The 17,964-nt window shown below is 37.7% G+C and overlaps 1 protein-coding gene across 11 annotated transcripts in view; it reads right to left on the bottom strand.

The window, feature by feature from the left end:
* LOC144958118 (SWI/SNF-related matrix-associated actin-dependent regulator of chromatin subfamily E member 1-like) overlaps nt 1-9,058 on the bottom strand; it is a 48,594-nt gene extending 39,536 nt beyond the window's left edge. For 6 of the 11 annotated variants that reach the window (XM_078889791.1, XM_078889794.1, XM_078889788.1 and 3 more), the window contains exons 1-6: nt 8,918-9,058; nt 5,044-5,128; nt 4,684-4,727; nt 4,401-4,490; nt 3,783-3,804; nt 2,899-3,029 (exon numbers count right to left, since the gene is read on the bottom strand). In XM_078889791.1, coding sequence (XP_078745917.1) covers nt 2,899-3,029; nt 3,783-3,804; nt 4,401-4,490; nt 4,684-4,727; nt 5,044-5,098 — 342 coding nt within the window. In that variant the 5' untranslated portion in view covers nt 5,099-5,128; nt 8,918-9,058. Of the gene's footprint in view, nt 1-2,898; nt 3,030-3,782; nt 3,805-4,376; nt 4,491-4,683; nt 4,728-5,043; nt 5,129-8,917 lie in introns of all 11 variants that reach the window. The other 5 variants (XM_078889796.1, XM_078889789.1, XM_078889790.1 and 2 more) reach the window with 4 other exon arrangements.
* Between the last annotated feature and the right edge of the window lie 8,906 nt (nt 9,059-17,964).

The following is a 17,964-nucleotide window of genomic DNA, read 5'->3' on the forward strand; positions in this document are numbered from 1 at the left end:
ACGTCAAACAGGAAAGTTTAGTGCCAAGAGAGTATTTATTGAAGAAATTGTATGATCAATCGCGCACAGGTGTCAACTCATAAATTGAAACTGAATGGGTTGCGGGAAGTTGAAGACAATTCTCAGGTAATAAAAAAAAGAAGGAAAAATCAAAATTAAAGTCAGAAAATCCAATCGTTGTAATGGTACAGGGGGGAAAAAAAATGGACAAAACAACACATCTATATCAGTGTTAAATAAAATGAGTCATCGAACTGAGAAAAAGATAACACCCCACTGACAAACTGATCATGTCTTTAGTATCATTCATTTCTATCCAGAAAAAACAAAAAAAAACAACATAATTTTAATTCGATCAGATCTAAATCTCCACCATATTGAGCAAAAGTAATATTTACTGTCAATGAGGCATGAAATCATAACTAAAGCTCGACAGCCGTAAAACGGAATGGGCGCTGAATGGTTTAAAAATGATGGGCTTTGATGTTTTAAAGGACATCTTCATCATTCCAAATCTTCAAACAATGCACATGAAATCAAAAACAAAGTTTCCAAGTAACCAAAATAAAGAGGTGTCAAATCAGAATCAATAAACAGTAAATAAATCAGTTGCAATTAACGTATCGAGCTATCACAGAGAAAATCCGTATTCACTCAATGCTCATGTCTTCTTCCCCAATTTACATAAACCTTTATCTTAAATTACAGATAAAATGTTGATCAATAAAGCCACAAATCCATTTCTAAGCAATACATTAATTTCACTAATTTTAACTTGAATATACATGTAAGGTAGGAAAAAAAATTTGATCAAATTTAGCCCCCCAAAAATTTGTATACACTGGTTATTGAATTTGTTTTAAGTGACAGAGTAAGTAAGAAGGTCTGATTCCCTATCTTGTCACTACATATATTGAAACATAATTGCCCAACAAACAAACAAAGAAGCACGAGGCTAACAATCTATTGCACTCCCATGAAATAACAAAGCAGATTGAAAAACATATTTCAAGAGTATAATTGATAGAATAGAACAAAACAAAAACTCAAAAAAAAAACAAAAAAAACTCACAGTTGAGATTAATGAGACTTCAAGACAGGAAGTCTTCAGGAAGATCTGGTAATGTCAGTCTTGAGATGCAGTTATAGCAAAATTCAACAATTTCGGAAAGCAAAGCCATTAATTTTCGAATGACACGCAACATAATCAGTAGAAACCAGTTAATTCGTTTCAACAAATAATTCTTCCAGGACTCGTTCTTCTTCATAAAAAGCCATGCAAACCAAATTGTAGACTATCACAAAGTATAAAAATATTCACACTCTCTAAATGTCTTTGGTCAATGAAACATCAATAACAAATGAAGAGATTCATCTCGTGTGCACTTGCTCACTTTTTGAATTCAAATGAAAAAATAAACCAACAGGAACAGTGTCGACTAGAAGCGTCTATCTAAACATGTAAATCATGCACATGGAAGCCATTACAGTGTACACATGGAACTCATCATCTCGTAAAATTGTTTTGTTTTTTTGAAATCAATATCAGAAGTTTCTTTCCAAATTTAATAAAATAAAAAATAAATAAATAAATAATAATATTAATAATAATAATAATATAATAATAATACAAATTGTGAAATTAGGGCTTAGTACTGAGAAAGAAAGAAAATGGACCATAAATATGAATGGCAGATGCCATGTGACAATTATGTTCTTTATAACATTGATACTATATGTAGAATTAAAAGACTCACAACATCTGTCCGCCAGATGAAAGGTACCAACACACAAAAGTATGAAAGTATGTGTGACCCCTAACCCTAACCTCTATATCCTGATTACAATTTTTGAGTGAGAACTAACCACCCAACTGGGATCTAAAAAAACAATAACAAAGACCTGGGTGATGTCAACATTATTCGTTCCACCCTATTCCAACGGACTATTTGCGATGTCTTACTTTCACCCAATATAACCTTCAAGAGTATTATTGCAGTCATGGACAGACAGCACACCAGAATTATTTTCCCCAGGCATAAAAAAAACAATTTTTTAAATAATTGTTTGTTTTTTTTTAAATAAAAAATTCCGAAATCAATAATGCAGATAACAGCCAAAAGAAATGTCATACATGCGATCCTTATTGTAATTTTGGGGAAATCTATCATCTCTTGACCAAATTCAAATGAAAAAGCCAATTAAGTGGCTACTGCTTAATTCAAGTTCGGACCATTCCTATGAAAATTTACAGAAGGGTTGACCTTTATGAGTCGCCTTAACTGAACACTGACACCTTTTCCTTTACACGATCATTTGAGTACAAGGTTATCATGAACTTTATGCATGCAGACCTACCATTGACAAAATATATATAACCATCACTGAAATTATTTCAGGGAGACGTATGTGACAGAAAAGATAAGCTACCTAATCCAAAGATATTGAAAAAATAACTCAATAAATAAATGTCATTGAAAAACAAAAACATAATATTTGAGAAATATGATCATTAAACACGAGAAACTTCCCAATTCTCCTCTCCTGTAATATTTATCACTAAACAAAAATCACAGCAGCAAAAAAAAAAAAAAAAAAAAAAAATAAAGAAATTATTAAATAAGGTAATAAAAGAAATTAACTTAAAGAATACAGGACCACTTACAGTAAAATAATTCAAGTTACACACTGTGAATGACGGAAGTAATAAAGTACAAAAGCAGAGCGCATACCACTACACACTAACACTTTTATGTTTTGACATCTTACCACAAAGGTACAATGACACACAGTCAGGCAATGATGATAATAGATAATAATAATGATAATATTGACAATGATACAGACAGCCGTCTGACGGGTAAGTGGTAGATATGGTAGAAAATGGTGTGGACAAACCTTTCCAATTACCTTTCGGCTGTATCTCATGTAAGGCATTAAGGGCTTGTCTGGTGGTTTGGGAGGCTTTGGCACCCGCCCCTCCGACTGGAAACGTTTTGATGGTGGGGGAATAGGAGACGATTGCAACGCATGTTGAAAGAAATTCGAAACATAATAATGAAAACAGAGTTGTCATTTTAACTGTGTAAGTAGACCTTAAACAACAAAGTAACATGAACCACACAAATATGTAAAGAGCATGTCTTGTGAACCATAGAAAAGAAATATGTTGCAAGACATCTCAAATAAAAAAATGATTCTCCCACGGGCAGCCCAATTTAATCTCAATGAATAAGACAAGAAATTTTTCGATTCCATGGTTCATGACTTGCATATGTTTCCCTTTTGCATCTCTAGAAAATGATTAGCAAATCCAGGCGTTTACTTTAGAAAACTTATACCAATGATTCTGCATGTCACATTTATGGCTTTGCCAGTCTTTAAAATATAAGACTTCATTAGGGAACAGATTATGATGTTTGTGTTGCTCATTCCAATCTACTTTTCGCAAGCTTTCGCTGGCCATTAGAGTTACTAAGTTGGGTTTTATTCATGTGTGCTATCAACATGTCAAAATACTATATAACTAAATGTTTAATATGGAAATAGATCATCTGAATAAAAATATTCTCCACAACACATCTGTGACGTAGACATTCAAAGATCTTATTGTGTAATTTTTAAAAATAACATGAGATTCTCAAATTAGTCAATAGTTTGGATTTTATAAATGAGTTTGGATTCTGAATATGCGGATAAAACTGCAATCCAAAACTTAGAGAACTGGGAGTCTGTAATTGAAATCTAATTCATTTAAGACAAAAAATACAAAAACTACAGTACCTGCCCAGAATTTCTGCTGACCTGAAGAAAGAGTAAATGGTAAATTCAATCATTTATTATACCAACAACATAATGTAAATTCATAATAACTTTCTGCTCAAAGGCACAATAAAAATGACAACCCCCCCCCCCCCCCCCCCCCACACACACACACAAAAGTGACATTAATAATAACAAGAAGAAATTATTAAAAACTGTGATAACTATTTAACACGATTTTGAGCCCAATAGCTTATGATAAATGGTAAAATAATGCAGCATGAATACCTGAAATGGAAACGATACTTAAATATTAATTTGTCACAATTTCAATAGAATACGATTTGCTCCAAAAACGTATAAAAGGCCGGTTTATCAACCAATATAAAGATCATGTCGTCAAACACAATAGCATGTTTATATTAATAGCTTGACGAACTAGCTTCATTAACAGATTTCTTTTGAATCAAGATTCTTTTCCTACCCCTCTGTCGATTCAGCGGTGATAAGAGGTAACTGGGTCTCATCTGAAGGGTAGTAAGCAATAGTTACTGGCTATATAATCTGCAAAAACTCCAGCTCAAAAGGCCTATGGCTAAAAAGGATATAAATACTTGCAACTGAACAGTCATACTTACAGCAGGCATAGATTTAGACTTTGTGGGCTGAAAATTGGGATGTCCATGAGAAGAGGCAAGGAAGGGGCTACTTCCAACAGTCTTTGTCTCCTAAGAAAAAATATAGTTTTTCAAAAAAAAAATAAATATACCTTTACATATGTCAACATAAATATTATTGTCATTTATATAATAACAGCAATATAATAATAATAATAATAATAATAATAATAATAATAATAATAATAATAATAATAATAATAATAATAATAATAATAATAATAATAAAAAAATGCATGCTTACCTTGTCACCTGACCCTGGAGTGGATGGGAGAAATTTTGTTTTCTCTGAAACATTGAAAAAGAAAAAAGAAAAGTAAATAATAACTAGTGCATCAAAGTTAAGAGCGATGTAGACTAAATAAATGTTTAGAAAAAAAAAGTTAATGAAAGAGTCTAAGAGATGAATATTAAATAATTTATTCAAATCAAGTACTAGTACTATTATTTCACTTGAGAAATATACGACTGAAGATGTAATTATAATTATAGCACCTAAGAATATTAATCAGTTCATTAATCAGAATAAGAATCAAGACTTGTCTGACTTTTCATATGACAACTTTACTGAGCTGCATACAATTTGAAAATGATAATGACTTACGTGGTTGTATGGGTGAAGCTACCACAGTTCCTCCTCTCAAATTAGGCAGAGCCATACTGTCTAAGGTTATCACAGGTCTTCAAGGCTAAGGAAAAAATAAATTAAAACACAAAAATAAATTAACTCCCTTCAATTCAATCTTCAAATACTTCATTCCCGTTTGAAATTTTTCTTTAGAGCTAGAAAAAAATTAGACCTGCAAATACTTCCACAAAAATTGACTCCAACTTTTGGACAAACCAAGACAACAGTTTAAAATAAATAAGTGTAGTATCAGAGAGGAAATTGAAATGGGCAATGTGAAAATGACAAGTGTTATAACTCCATAGCTGCCAACTTTTCAAAAATAAAATAAGGAACGCTCATTTGGCCCGGGATGAGGGGACGACGTGTGCCACCCCCCTCCCCCAATCCCCCCTTCATCGAATCGCAACATATAAAAGTCAGCCTTTTTAATTACTATTACTAACACTAACAAGTTTGAGATAACAGAGGCCAGTCCAAAAGTTGCTAAATTATCGGGTTTAGTACCAGCACATTTGAATCATTAAAATGACACTTTCCACAATGAGATCAAAATTTCAGAACAGACAATATAAAGAAAGAATTCAACTGTCTCAACTTTGATAAGGACCAATACACAAGAAGCACAATTGTAAAATAAATGAAATAACTTAAGATGGTTAGAAATGCATAACTGCCAACCTGGTACATTACTTGAGAGGGCGTTTTGGGGTAAAAATTAGGTGAGTTCAGATAAAAAGTAGATGATTGCATATGTTTTCTTTCATGCAACATAATGGTCTTTAAGTAGTATACTATAATAGTAGTTATAGTAAAATGCACCTCTAAATATTAGAGAATTCCTACTTCTTTACTTTGACAAGATAAACACACCTAAAAATGGAGTGTACTTATTTTTCTTGAACCTAAACCGTTACAAAAGCTTGCTTGAAAAAAAAAATAATTAAAATCTGATGAAGATGTTTTTTAATGGGATTAAATTTATATATTTCATAAATTAATAAAGGGAAATAATCATTTTCATGTTTGATCTATATAAGCAATGATTTTCTGATTGAATTCCTTCCAATCAAAGATGTGGATTTAATTTTATTCTTAATTAAAATAATATTCAGACCTGCCAACCTTCCCAGATGAAAAGTGTATTCTATGACCCTAAAAAGTGTATTTTTTAAACAAAAAAGTGTATTTTGTCCGCGTGAGTGGAAAAAAAGTGCGCACTATACACAAATTTATATAAAAGCTAACACCAAACCCAAATCAAAATAAACTCTGATCTTCATCATTCAAGCAATCTCTAGTGATTACAAAATTATTGATTTATCAAGAAACTAAAACTCAATGACCATTTTAAATTAGGATAAGGCTTAGAAATTGCAATATCTAAGGAAATTGCTTTCGAAACACTCAAAGAAATGACCAAAAGGCCCCAAACATGTATGTAGTATTGATGCTAGTGTCAGTGGAAGAAGTGGTGGTTGTTGTAGCGATGGTGCTCTAGTGGTGGTGGGGATGATGATGAAACTGGTGGTAGAAGTGATGTGGTGGTGGTTGTAGAAGTGGTGATGCCATGACGGTGGTAGTAAGAGATGATGATGTGGGGATGATGCTGATGTACCAAATGAACTTGTGATGGTGATATCTGCTAGCCCAGTAAATCAGTTATGAGTAAGTTTTGAGATATAATATTTGGGAGAGTGGTCTTCAATTCAATACATGTCATTTTGAAACAGTGCAAGATATTTTCTATATATGTTCTCTCTCTCTCTCTCTCTCTTTTTTTTTTTTGAGGATTCATCCTCCTCCTCCTACTACTAACTACTACTACTACTACTTTTACTACTACATCCTATTAATACTATTACTTTGGTCAAATGATGGGAAATTCCTAAGTATGTAATATGCAAAGACAAGTTAAATACTTCTAAAGTTATGGAGAATTCATTTTGAACCAAATACTGTTCCCAAAGCTGCCCACTTTGTAATTCAAGATTCGTACAAAATAATTAAGGAAAAAAAGATCATTATAAATTTTATAAATCAAAATAGAGTAATTTTAGTTATTATAAAGGGAAATAACCCATTTATGTTTAAGTTAATTAGCTATACAGTTTTTAATTGAAGGCTTCACAGTCAAAGATATTGGTTCAATTAAACTTTCACTTAGAATTTTCTATTTAATAAGTGGCAAAAGTTTAAATCTGGTCTGAGACTATTTAAAGTATAAAACAAGCTTCTATGCATAATGAAAAATATTGGTGAAAACCGGCATCATATAAGCAACTGAAATAACTATAGTATTAAATGTGATGCATCATTCATTCAGAAACACAGTCAACAGTTGGTGTACGACACGACACATGTGTATCAATGCATCATCAACATCATTCACATCTTTTAAAAAATCGTATTAAATCCACGAAAATCGTATTCGCTTATTTGGGGTCCAAAAATCGTACTAAAATACGATTAATCGTACTGGTTGGCAGGCCTGCAATATTTGTAACAAATAGTGAAAGTATCAATACTGTCTTAGAATATTCAAAGTATATCGAGGCTAACATTGAAGAGCTCTCAAGGTAGTTAACTCTCCTTTATTCGGATTCGGTATTTTTCAGTATTTTCATAGGTAGGGTCGAGTTGATTTTAGCAATCAGCGTATTCGTTGCAAACGCGTTTCGCATTTCCACTCGGAATCGCACGATCACTTTACATATCCGACCTCGGGTGCAATTATCCAACCTTTTGGTAAAAAATCCGACTATCTCGCTGGACACCCTGTGTTTATGCTTGGCGCTGTAACTATTTTTTTCAGGCAGGCTATTCCATGTCTCAACAATTCGCTGATTAAAGAAATTTTTTCTGATTTTCAAACGGCAATTTTGTTTGACAAGTTTATAACAGTGGCCTCTTACTCTTGTTCTTTTGTCCTTGTTAAATGTGAGGTAATCTTCTAGGTTTACTTTATAGACTATAGTATATAGAGACTGTTTTGGAAGATTTTAAACTCTTTTCTTTTTAATTTCCATCTGGACTTGCAATTGATCCATGATTTTGTCTTTCTCATCAAATAAAGCGGGTTTAGACTACAATCGTAATTTTGATTTGCATTTTCATTTATTTTATGCAATTATCAATACCTATCTAAATCTAGGATCAACAAACAAAAAATAATTTTTAAAAAAGCAATAACTACTGCCATGGAAGACTATTCAGACTTAGTCCGAATAATCGGTTGAGTGCACATGCGCATTGGAACTGAGTCTGAATATGTGGCTATTCAGACTGAGTCCGGATAGCTGCAGTGGAGGAGAAAAAGAATATGAAATTGTGACCTGTGGATCAGTGGATCGACACTCGAACTGGGGCCAATACTACAGCCTACAAGACTACAGAACGACGACGATGATGATGCTGAGTCGAGTGTGCCATTACTTGGGACCAGCCCATGACAATGCTGAATAAAGGCGAAGGCGAAGGAAAAGGTCCGGTCCTGGCCACACGAAATAATTTGTGCAAAAAAAAAAAACGTTCCCCACCCCACCATCCCCACGTAATTGTTACGCTCTAACTTAATTCTAAAATAATTCATTTTAATGCAGAATGAGATAAATTCGTTGATAATCGATCACTCTTGTAATCTATTGACCAGCAACATGTGAAAGAAGAGAAGAAGAAGAAGAAAAAAAAACCCACAACACAAAGAAGTCGACAGCCGCCATTTTCTCCCATTTTGGACCTTCACATTACATTCACCCGCTGACCACAAATGGTTTTGTCTATAATTTATAATAACGATGCATTTCAGCAGTCGCTGCTTTAAAGCACTGAGATATGGTTAATTACTCACCTGAAAATCGTTCATTTAAATCCCATTTCCTTTACTAACTTTAAATAATACAATATTTTTGTTCAGTGACACAAGCCTCACGTCAAACTTCCCTTCCACTCGTTTTCTCTCCCTTTTTTTTTTTCTTCAACAAAAATCATCGATTTCGAGGCTCGATGTGTCAGGGGCAGGTGAAAAATATAAATATAACCAAAGTTACTTTATCAAAAGAATCAAGTAGATGAGAAAACTATAGTGAGTTCAGATTGTATATTTTCTTATTTTCTGTCCGTGACCGTTATATTATTACAGGATCAATAGTTCATTTGTTTTCTTGATTTTAATTTTATAATTTGTCCGAATATTAAAATTGGAGAAAACTCAAAATAGCCAATGTGGTATTCAACAACAACAACAAAAAGTTTTCAAAACCAATCCCACGATGCAATGCTTCATAAAGAACTGAAAGGAAAGGAGATTGGCGATTGGTGCGTTGCCTTTGTGGATTGGAAAATAATCGGAGTGAATGTGACTCACAAAAGTGGGCAACACAAAGTAAACGTTTCGGCCTTTGGCCTTCTTCGGGTTACACACAGAGAGGGAGAGGGAAAGAGATTGAAAAAAAAAAGGGGGGGGGGGAGTAATTGTATAGACCTCTTGTAACTTTATTCAGTTGACAAAATTACTTTTAGGGTAACAACTGCAAAATAACAATAAATAACAAAATGTTACTAAAGCTCGCAACACAACATATTAACAATGTATAACACTACATAGCTCCCGCCAGAGCTTTTGTTCATTTGTCATAAATCCAGCCGATCAGGGGGTTTGGATAATCGTCCCCTTTCAGTGCGTTTGGATTCGGTCTGCAACGTTTCCTCATCAGGAAAGATCATACGTTTCTCCTGGTTGGCTGCACCCGTTTTACTCTCTCCCGTGTTCTGTGCTTTCTTCGGTCTTCCCGTTCGTGGTGGTTCATGTACCTGAACAGGTTGATCAATGTCATAGTGTGCGGGTTTTAGTCTGTCGATTGAGACTGAGTCTTCTTTGTTTCCTACTTGTAGTTTGAAAACTTTGTCACCGGTTTCTAGAACTCTATACGGTCCTGTGTACGGAGCCTGGAGTGGTCTTCGATGTCCATCATGACGTATGAACACGTATTTAGCTTTGCTGATGTCCCGTGGTACGAAGCTTGTTGCTTTTTTATGCGTGGACGGAGGAACTGGACGAAGTTGACCCACTTTCTCACGGAGGTTTTTCAACATTTCAGGAGTATTGGTGTTGGGATCCGGACCAGGAACAAAGTCTCCAGGTACTGTAATAGGTGCCCCATATACGAGTTCTGCCGACGAGGTATCGAGGTCTTCTTTTGGGGCGGTACGTATACCTAACATCACCCAGTGAAGTTGATCAATCCAGTTTGTTCCTTCTAGTTTCGCTCGAACGGCTTCCTTCATGCGGCGGTGGAAACGTTCAACCAATCCATTTGCTTGGGGATGGTAAGCTGTTGTTTGTTTGATTTGAGTACCAAGGAGTGTGCACACGTTTGACCACAACTGTGAAGTGAACTGTGGTCCTCGGTCTGATGAAATGTTCTCTGGTACTCCGAATCTAGCAACCCAGTGTGCGATGAATGCTCGTGCTATTTCTTCTGTATCAGTACTGGTAATGGGTATTGCTTCAGGCCATCTGGTAAATCTGTCCACCATCGAAAGCAGATATGTATAACCACGTGAGGGGGGCAGTGGTCCAACCAAATCGATGTTGACATGGCTGAAACGTCCGCTGGGTTTTTCATATTCCCCCAGGGGCGCCCTCGTGTGTCTGTGTACTTTTGCCCTTTGGCATGATGTGCAGGTCTTTGCCCATGCATTGATCTGTTTGGTCATTCCCTTCCATACCATTTTCTGTGAAATTAGTCGGCGGGTAGCTCTGATTCCTGGATGTGAAAGACCATGGATGGCGTCGAACATCTTTCGTTGCCATGATTTGGGAACCACTGGCCGTGCTCTTCCGGTCGATAGGTCACAGAGAACTGTAGTGCCATTAGTCCCGTAAGAAATGTCTTTCAGTTGCAGGGATGTTTCTGGGGTGCGTAGTGATTGGACCTCCTCATCATTCAATTGAGCTGTTGCCATGGCCTCATAATATATTCCCTCAGAAATCGCACTGAGACCGAAGTCGTCTGAGGTGTCGTGTTCTACTGTTGTTCTTGACAACGCATCAGCTACTGGATTGTCTTTTCCTGATATGTGTTTGATATCAGTTGAGAATTCTAAGATGGCAGATAGTTGTCGTTGTTGGCGTGCGGACCATGGTTCTGAAACCTTGTTCATTTGGAGTGGTCTTCGATGTCCATCATGACGTATGAACACGTATTTAGCTTTGCTGATGTCCCGTGGTACGAAGCTTGTTGCTTTTTTATGCGTGGACGGAGGAACTGGACGAAGTTGACCCACTTTCTCACGGAGGTTTTTCAACATTTCAGGAGTATTGGTGTTGGGATCCGGACCAGGAACAAAGTCTCCAGGTACTGTAATAGGTGCCCCATATACGAGTTCTGCCGACGAGGTATCGAGGTCTTCTTTTGGGGCGGTACGTATACCTAACATCACCCAGTGAAGTTGATCAATCCAGTTTGGTCCTTCTAGTTTTGCTCGAACGGCTTCCTTCATGCGGCGGTGGAAACGTTCAACCAATCCATTTGCTTGGGGATGGTAAGCTGTTGTTTGTTTGATTTGAGTACCAAGGAGTGTGCACACGTTTGACCACAACTGTGAAGTGAACTGTGGTCCTCGGTCTGATGAAATGTTCTCTGGTACTCCGAATCTAGCAACCCAGTGTGCGATGAATGCTCGTGCTATTTCTTCTGTATCAGTGACTGGTAATGGGTATTGCTTCAGGCCATCTGGTAAATCTGTCCACCATCGAAAGCAGATATGTATAACCACGTGAGGGGGGCAGTGGTCCAACCAAATCGATGTTGACATGGCTGAAACGTCCGCTGGGTTTTTCATATTCCCCCAGGGGCGCCCTCGTGTGTCTGTGTACTTTTGCCCTTTGGCATGATGTGCAGGTCTTTGCCCATGCATTGATCTGTTTGGTCATTCCCTTCCATACCATTTTCTGTGAAATTAGTCGGCGGGTAGCTCTGATTCCTGGATGTGAAAGACCATGGATGGCGTCGAACATCTTTCGTTGCCATGATTTGGGAACCACTGGCCGTGCTCTTCCGGTCGATAGGTCACAGAGAACTGTAGTGCCATTAGTCCCGTAAGAAATGTCTTTCAGTTGCAGGGATGTTTCTGGGGTGCGTAGTGATTGGACCTCCTCATCATTCAATTGAGCTGTTGCCATGGCCTCATAATATATTCCCTCAGAAATCGCACTGAGACCGAAGTCGTCTGAGGTGTCGTGTTCTACTGTTGTTCTTGACAACGCATCAGCTACTGGATTGTCTTTTCCTGATATGTGTTTGATATCAGTTGAGAATTCTAAGATGGCAGATAGTTGTCGTTGTTGGCGTGCGGACCATGGTTCTGAAACCTTGTTCATTGCAAATGTTAGTGGTTTATGATCCGTGAAAATGGTGAATATTCGTCCTTCCAAGAAGTAACGGAAATGCCGAACGCCACAGTGGACAGCCAGGAGCTCCCGATCAAAAGCGCTGTATTTCTGTTCCGGAGGACGAAGCTGGCGGCTGAAAAAGGCGAGAGGTTTCCATTGGCCGTCAATGTTTTGTTCTAGTACTCCCCCATCGCTATGTCAGAAGCGTCTACTGTCAGTGAAGTAGGAGCTGATGTCTGCGGGTGGGACAACATAGTTGCTTGGGCCAAGGCTTCTTTTGTTGACTTGAAAGCGTGTTGTAGGGTATCTGTCAATTGAAGGGGTGCAGATTTTTTTGTTTGACCAGCCAATGCCTTGTAAAGTGGTTGCATTAGTTGAGCTGCTGCTGGCATGAAACGGTGGTAGAAATTGACCATGCCAACAAATTCCTGTAAGCCTGATGTTGTTGTAGGGGTGGGGAATGAGCGAATTGCCTCCACTTTCGCTGGAAGAGGAGTTGCTCCGTGACAAATGATCCTGTGTCCAAGGAAATCAATCTCTTTCACCCCGAAAATGCACTTGTCTGAATTCACCACTTATCCATATTTCTCTAGCCTATCAAAAAGGGCATTCAAGTGTTTTTTGTTCTTCTGCATTTTTGCTAGCTATGAGGATGTCATCAAGGTAAACAAATGTGAAGTTCAAACCCTGACAAACTGTGTCCATCAGTCTCTGGAAAGTCTGTGCAGCGTTTTTTAACCCAAAGGGCATCCGGAGGAATTCATAGAGGCCAAATGGGGTTATGATTGCTGTCTTGGGGATGTCCTGCTCGTGGACTGGGATCTGATGGTAACCGCGAATGAGGTCGACTTTTGAGAAGATTTTGCAACCTGATAGTCTTGCTGAGAGGTCTTGTATGTGAGGAATCGGGTAGCGATCTGGAGTAGTAGAACCGTTTAACCTGCGGTAGTCTCCACATGGTCTCCAACCTCCTTTGGGTTTAGGTGCCACATGTAGAGGCGATGCCCACGGACTGTTGGAACGACGTACGATTCCTAGAGCCTCCATGTTGTCAAACTCCGATTTTGCTACTGCTAGTTTGTCTGGTGCCAGACGGCGTGCTTTTGAGTGTACTGGAGGGCCCGTTGTGGTTATATGGTGTTCCACAGAATGCTTTGTTGTGGGACATGAAAACGTGGGCGAAGTGAGTGCTGGCCGTGTAGATAACAGTTGAGTGAACTGATTCTCATCGTCAGTTGTGATGATTGAGATGTGTGGGGCTGTATGCTGTGAAGTCATGAGTGAGACTGAAGCATAGGTGCCGCTGTGCATTAGGCGATTGCCCTTCAGATCGACGAGTAGTGAATGAACCCGAAGGAAATCTGCCCCTAAAATTGGTCTGTTGACGGCTGCCAGTGTAAATGTCCGTTCATACTGGTGTGATCCTATGTGTAAGGACAGTTTACGTTGTCCATATGATTTGATGAGTGTACCATTGGCGGCTGCTAACGGGAACCCGTGTTGTCCGCGGCGAAGGTCGTTTGTTGAAGCCGGTAACACACTGATCTCAGCTCCTGTATCGATCAGAAAGTTGCGGCCAGATTGTTTATCATATGCAAACAGAAGGTTTCCTTGGAGCCGGCCACCATATTGCTTATATGTGGCCGGCTGTCCAGTTTTCCGAAAATTTGCAAGGAGTGGTGCATTTTGTAGCCTGTTTGCCGAATTTTTGGTGGTACCAACACAAATCCGGGGTCGGGTGTCTTACTGTGTTGATGGCGTGATCCATCTCGTTTGTTGTGTTTGCCTCCTTTCATTGTTGCATTAATGGTAGCTCCGGTGGACATAAAGTGTTTGTCTGCTGATTTGGCCAGGTCCCGGAGGGTCGGATAATCCTGTTGAGTTACCAAGGATTGGACTTCTGCTGGTAGTTGGCGTAGAAAAACTTCCTTAAAAAGGAATCCTGGTTCTTGTCCAATAGTTCGCTTGGTTTGGAATCACCCAGACCACCAATGTCTAAGATGCGAGATGCGGCTTCTCTTTCAGAAAGTTTGTAATTGTCTATGAGTCTTTGTTTGAGGGTTTCATATTTGTTAGTGCTTGGTGGGTTGGTCAGGATGTCGAGAACTCTGGTGGCAGTGTCTTGGTCGAGGGATGCTGTGACATAACTGTATTTAGTTACGTCAGCTGTGATTCCTTTAATTGTGAATTGTGCCTCGGCCTGAACGAACCAAATTTGAGCTCTTTGGGGCCAAAAGGTTGGTAGTTTGATGGACACTGCGTTGGCTTCATGGGTATCCTGATTGTTTGGCATGTTGAAGGAAGGGTGTGTTCAATCCTGACGTCGGGGTCACCACTGTAACTTTATTCAGTTGACAAAATTACTTTTAGGGTAACAACTGCAAAATAACAATAAATAACAAAATGTTACTAAAGCTCGCAACACAACATATTAGCAATGTATAACACTACACTCTTTTATTTATATACGAATCGCATTCACACCAATTATTTTTCTCTCCACTTTCAATCATGACCCTCGTAATTTTCAAGATTGACGATCGTCACCAAAACGGAATATGTGACGAGGGTTGTGCTTATGCACCGCCAATATAATAAATGTGAGCATTATTTGCTTGAGATCTTTTTCACACAGGTAGCTGAAGAAGTCTGATAAAGTCGGAGAGTCATCTCCCATGGATAAAGCTTTAACATTACTCAATTAACCAGTAGATTTTTGACCAACCAAAACATGGAATTTGTGACACACCTTCACACGTGCTCGGACAAACATAGTTGGTTGTTTTTAAAACAATAACGTGAACGAATTCGACCTCCATCTGATCTTTGTTATTATTTTTATATTGACAAATGGGTGACTAGTTATCACACGATTTTCTCGATCATATTATAAACGTTTAAGTTTACACATAATTTTCTGTGTTGATTCTACTGATCAAGAGGTAGATCGGTGGGTATTTTACTTAACACATACCATCGATAGTAAAACCTGTGTAGTTTGCTGTGTCTACCAATCACTGCCATTGTTTACATTATGACGAGAGTCCGAGAGGCGTGGTTATCTACCTGTCTATTTCAGAGTAATGCAAACGACCTTGCAGAGTCGATGGTGTCGTCATAGATAGCTTGAAGTTGACGTCACTCATGTCTTTGTTATTGCCATTTACAATCCGCGTTTATGAGTAATTCTCATTAAACTGTATTAACCAGACTATAAACGTTCAAGATTACACACACAAAATTTGTGTCTGGGTGGGGTTCCTACCTCCCATAGCGGGCAGGGAGATACTTGCTGTGTCTTCTATCCCCTCTTATCTGTTTTCCAATTGCTTTCTGTCTTTGTCTTGGAATGAGATTGCTTGGTTTTGTCCTGACTTAGGTCGGAGTCTTTGGCTGAGAGGGAAACAGTCGAATGTATAGTTAAAGTTTTGGGAGATGATATTTTTTTTCCTTGTAAATAATTTCTCTGTTATGTAATGTTATTCTTTTCATTTTTAACATATGATTTGTAAACATTTGAGTGTATTCCTCTTAGTGGGGACCTGTCCTTGTGTCTGGATGAGACTTTTAGGTGATCTCAAACTGAGTACTTTGATAGCGTGCTCTTGGAATCTGCATCTGTTTCCTATTTGAACAAATTCCCCTTTGTCTTACCTTTTCTTGGGTGTAATTCTAGAACTTTATACTGTCTTATTTTCTTCCTTTTTACTGGCGCTGATATGACCTAAATGTGTTGCAAGTGCCGTAAAACCTTTAAAAACAAAAAAACAAAACAGTTTTGTGTGTTGGTCCATTATACTTCCTGATGGCAATGTTGTGAACTTCTTAGTCTTACCCAAGCGCATACTATCTATACAATAAACAATCAAGTCAAAAACCTAAAAATGGTATTTAAACTGTCAGGGTTTCTATGCCGTTTCCACGAAATAAATCTAAAAAAGCAATGCCCGTAAAATTAAAGTCGTCCTCACTACAACGTAATAACAATAATGGTGATGATGATAATTAATAAATAATAATAATAATAATAATAATAATAATAATAATAATAATAATAATAATAATAATAATAATAATAATAATAATAATAATAATAATAATCATCATCATCATCATAATTTTAAAAAAAATCAAATCAATATTCCCTTTATTCATCCCAAAGGGGAAATTTGTTTTTAGGGCCTATTCCAAGAGGAGACTGGAATAACCCAGGCGTCAGACGCAGTGCAGCGCCGCATACTCAGCTAGGGCGAGGTGACTTGATCAAGGCCACACACGCAGCGGGTAATCGAACTCGGTACCTTTAGGGTACAAAGCAAAGACCGTACCACCGAGCTACGCTGTTCGCCAACGAAAATGTGATAATGGAAATGCTTCGGATAGGAACGGTACAGACAATGGTCGTTTCGGGTACAAAACCTTCGCCAGCATAACATTAAACAAATGAAAGTTGAAAACAAATAGAATAAAATGGATCCTCTGGGCTGAGGAAGTAGGAAGCAGAGGAAATTCTCCAAATTTCCCCCCCCCCCCCCCGTCTTCGATAGGGCTAGGAGAAATGCCTTCGAAATGTCTTTCACAAAGACATAATCTCCGACCAACTGTTAAGCAAGACAACTAATAAAGGTCGCACAAGACATGTCACGAAATATCACTGGTCACCCATAGAGCACGCTGAATGTTTGCCATTCTTGAATATATTCACTGGGGATGGTTGGGGGGAGGTCCTTTGAATATAATAATGTGAAATATCATTGAAGCTAAACTTCTTTAATACCAGATTCCATGTAAGTTTTGTTCAGTATAAACTTTTTAAAGAACCGCAGTTTTCAAATACAAGTGGTGCATAATTAAAATGGCATACTTATTAAGTTGACCTCTCCGCTCTGAGTTCCTGGTCGTAGGCAATCTATTAATAGCATAGCTATTCGCCGCATGCTACGAAAAAGAATTCTGCGCTTCGCCTCTCTGGAGAAATACTTTTTCTTATTGTGACATATTTGCATGTTTAATCCATATTGTTATCAGTTTTTAAAAATGTAGAAATCACAACAGGAAGCTATGCCTCTGGCTTTCAACTGTTAAAATGTAACAATTGTTTATGTCAAGCGTGTACAAATTATGTACAATTTGCTGTGCCATTTTGAATTCAGGGTGGCAATCTTTGTGAGTAGTGCACATGAATCTCGTGAAAAGTCAACCCTACTCAAGCCTGTGAGGAGTTCAGTGATTGTCATCAAAATAGAATTCACTGTGTATAATTTTTTAATTGTAAACCCTCCAAAAATTCACGCATCCCATCGTTTTTTTTTATTTATATAACGTAAAGAAGAAAAACCCCAAAGTATGGTATTGTAACCAATGAAAAAAAAACGGCCTAATGTCACTGACAATTCTAGTGTCCGAGCCAATTATCATTAAAATCAATCAGATGCTTGTTCACACGTCAACGCGTGCGCAAGGATTGTGAAATGGACTATAGTTCTTTTATTGCTACTACT

This window comes from Berghia stephanieae, chromosome 12 (genome assembly GCF_034508935.2).
Source record: "Berghia stephanieae isolate SIO BIC M18660-M18661 chromosome 12, UCSD_Bste_1.3, whole genome shotgun sequence".
NCBI lineage: Eukaryota > Metazoa > Mollusca > Gastropoda > Nudibranchia > Aeolidiidae > Berghia > Berghia stephanieae.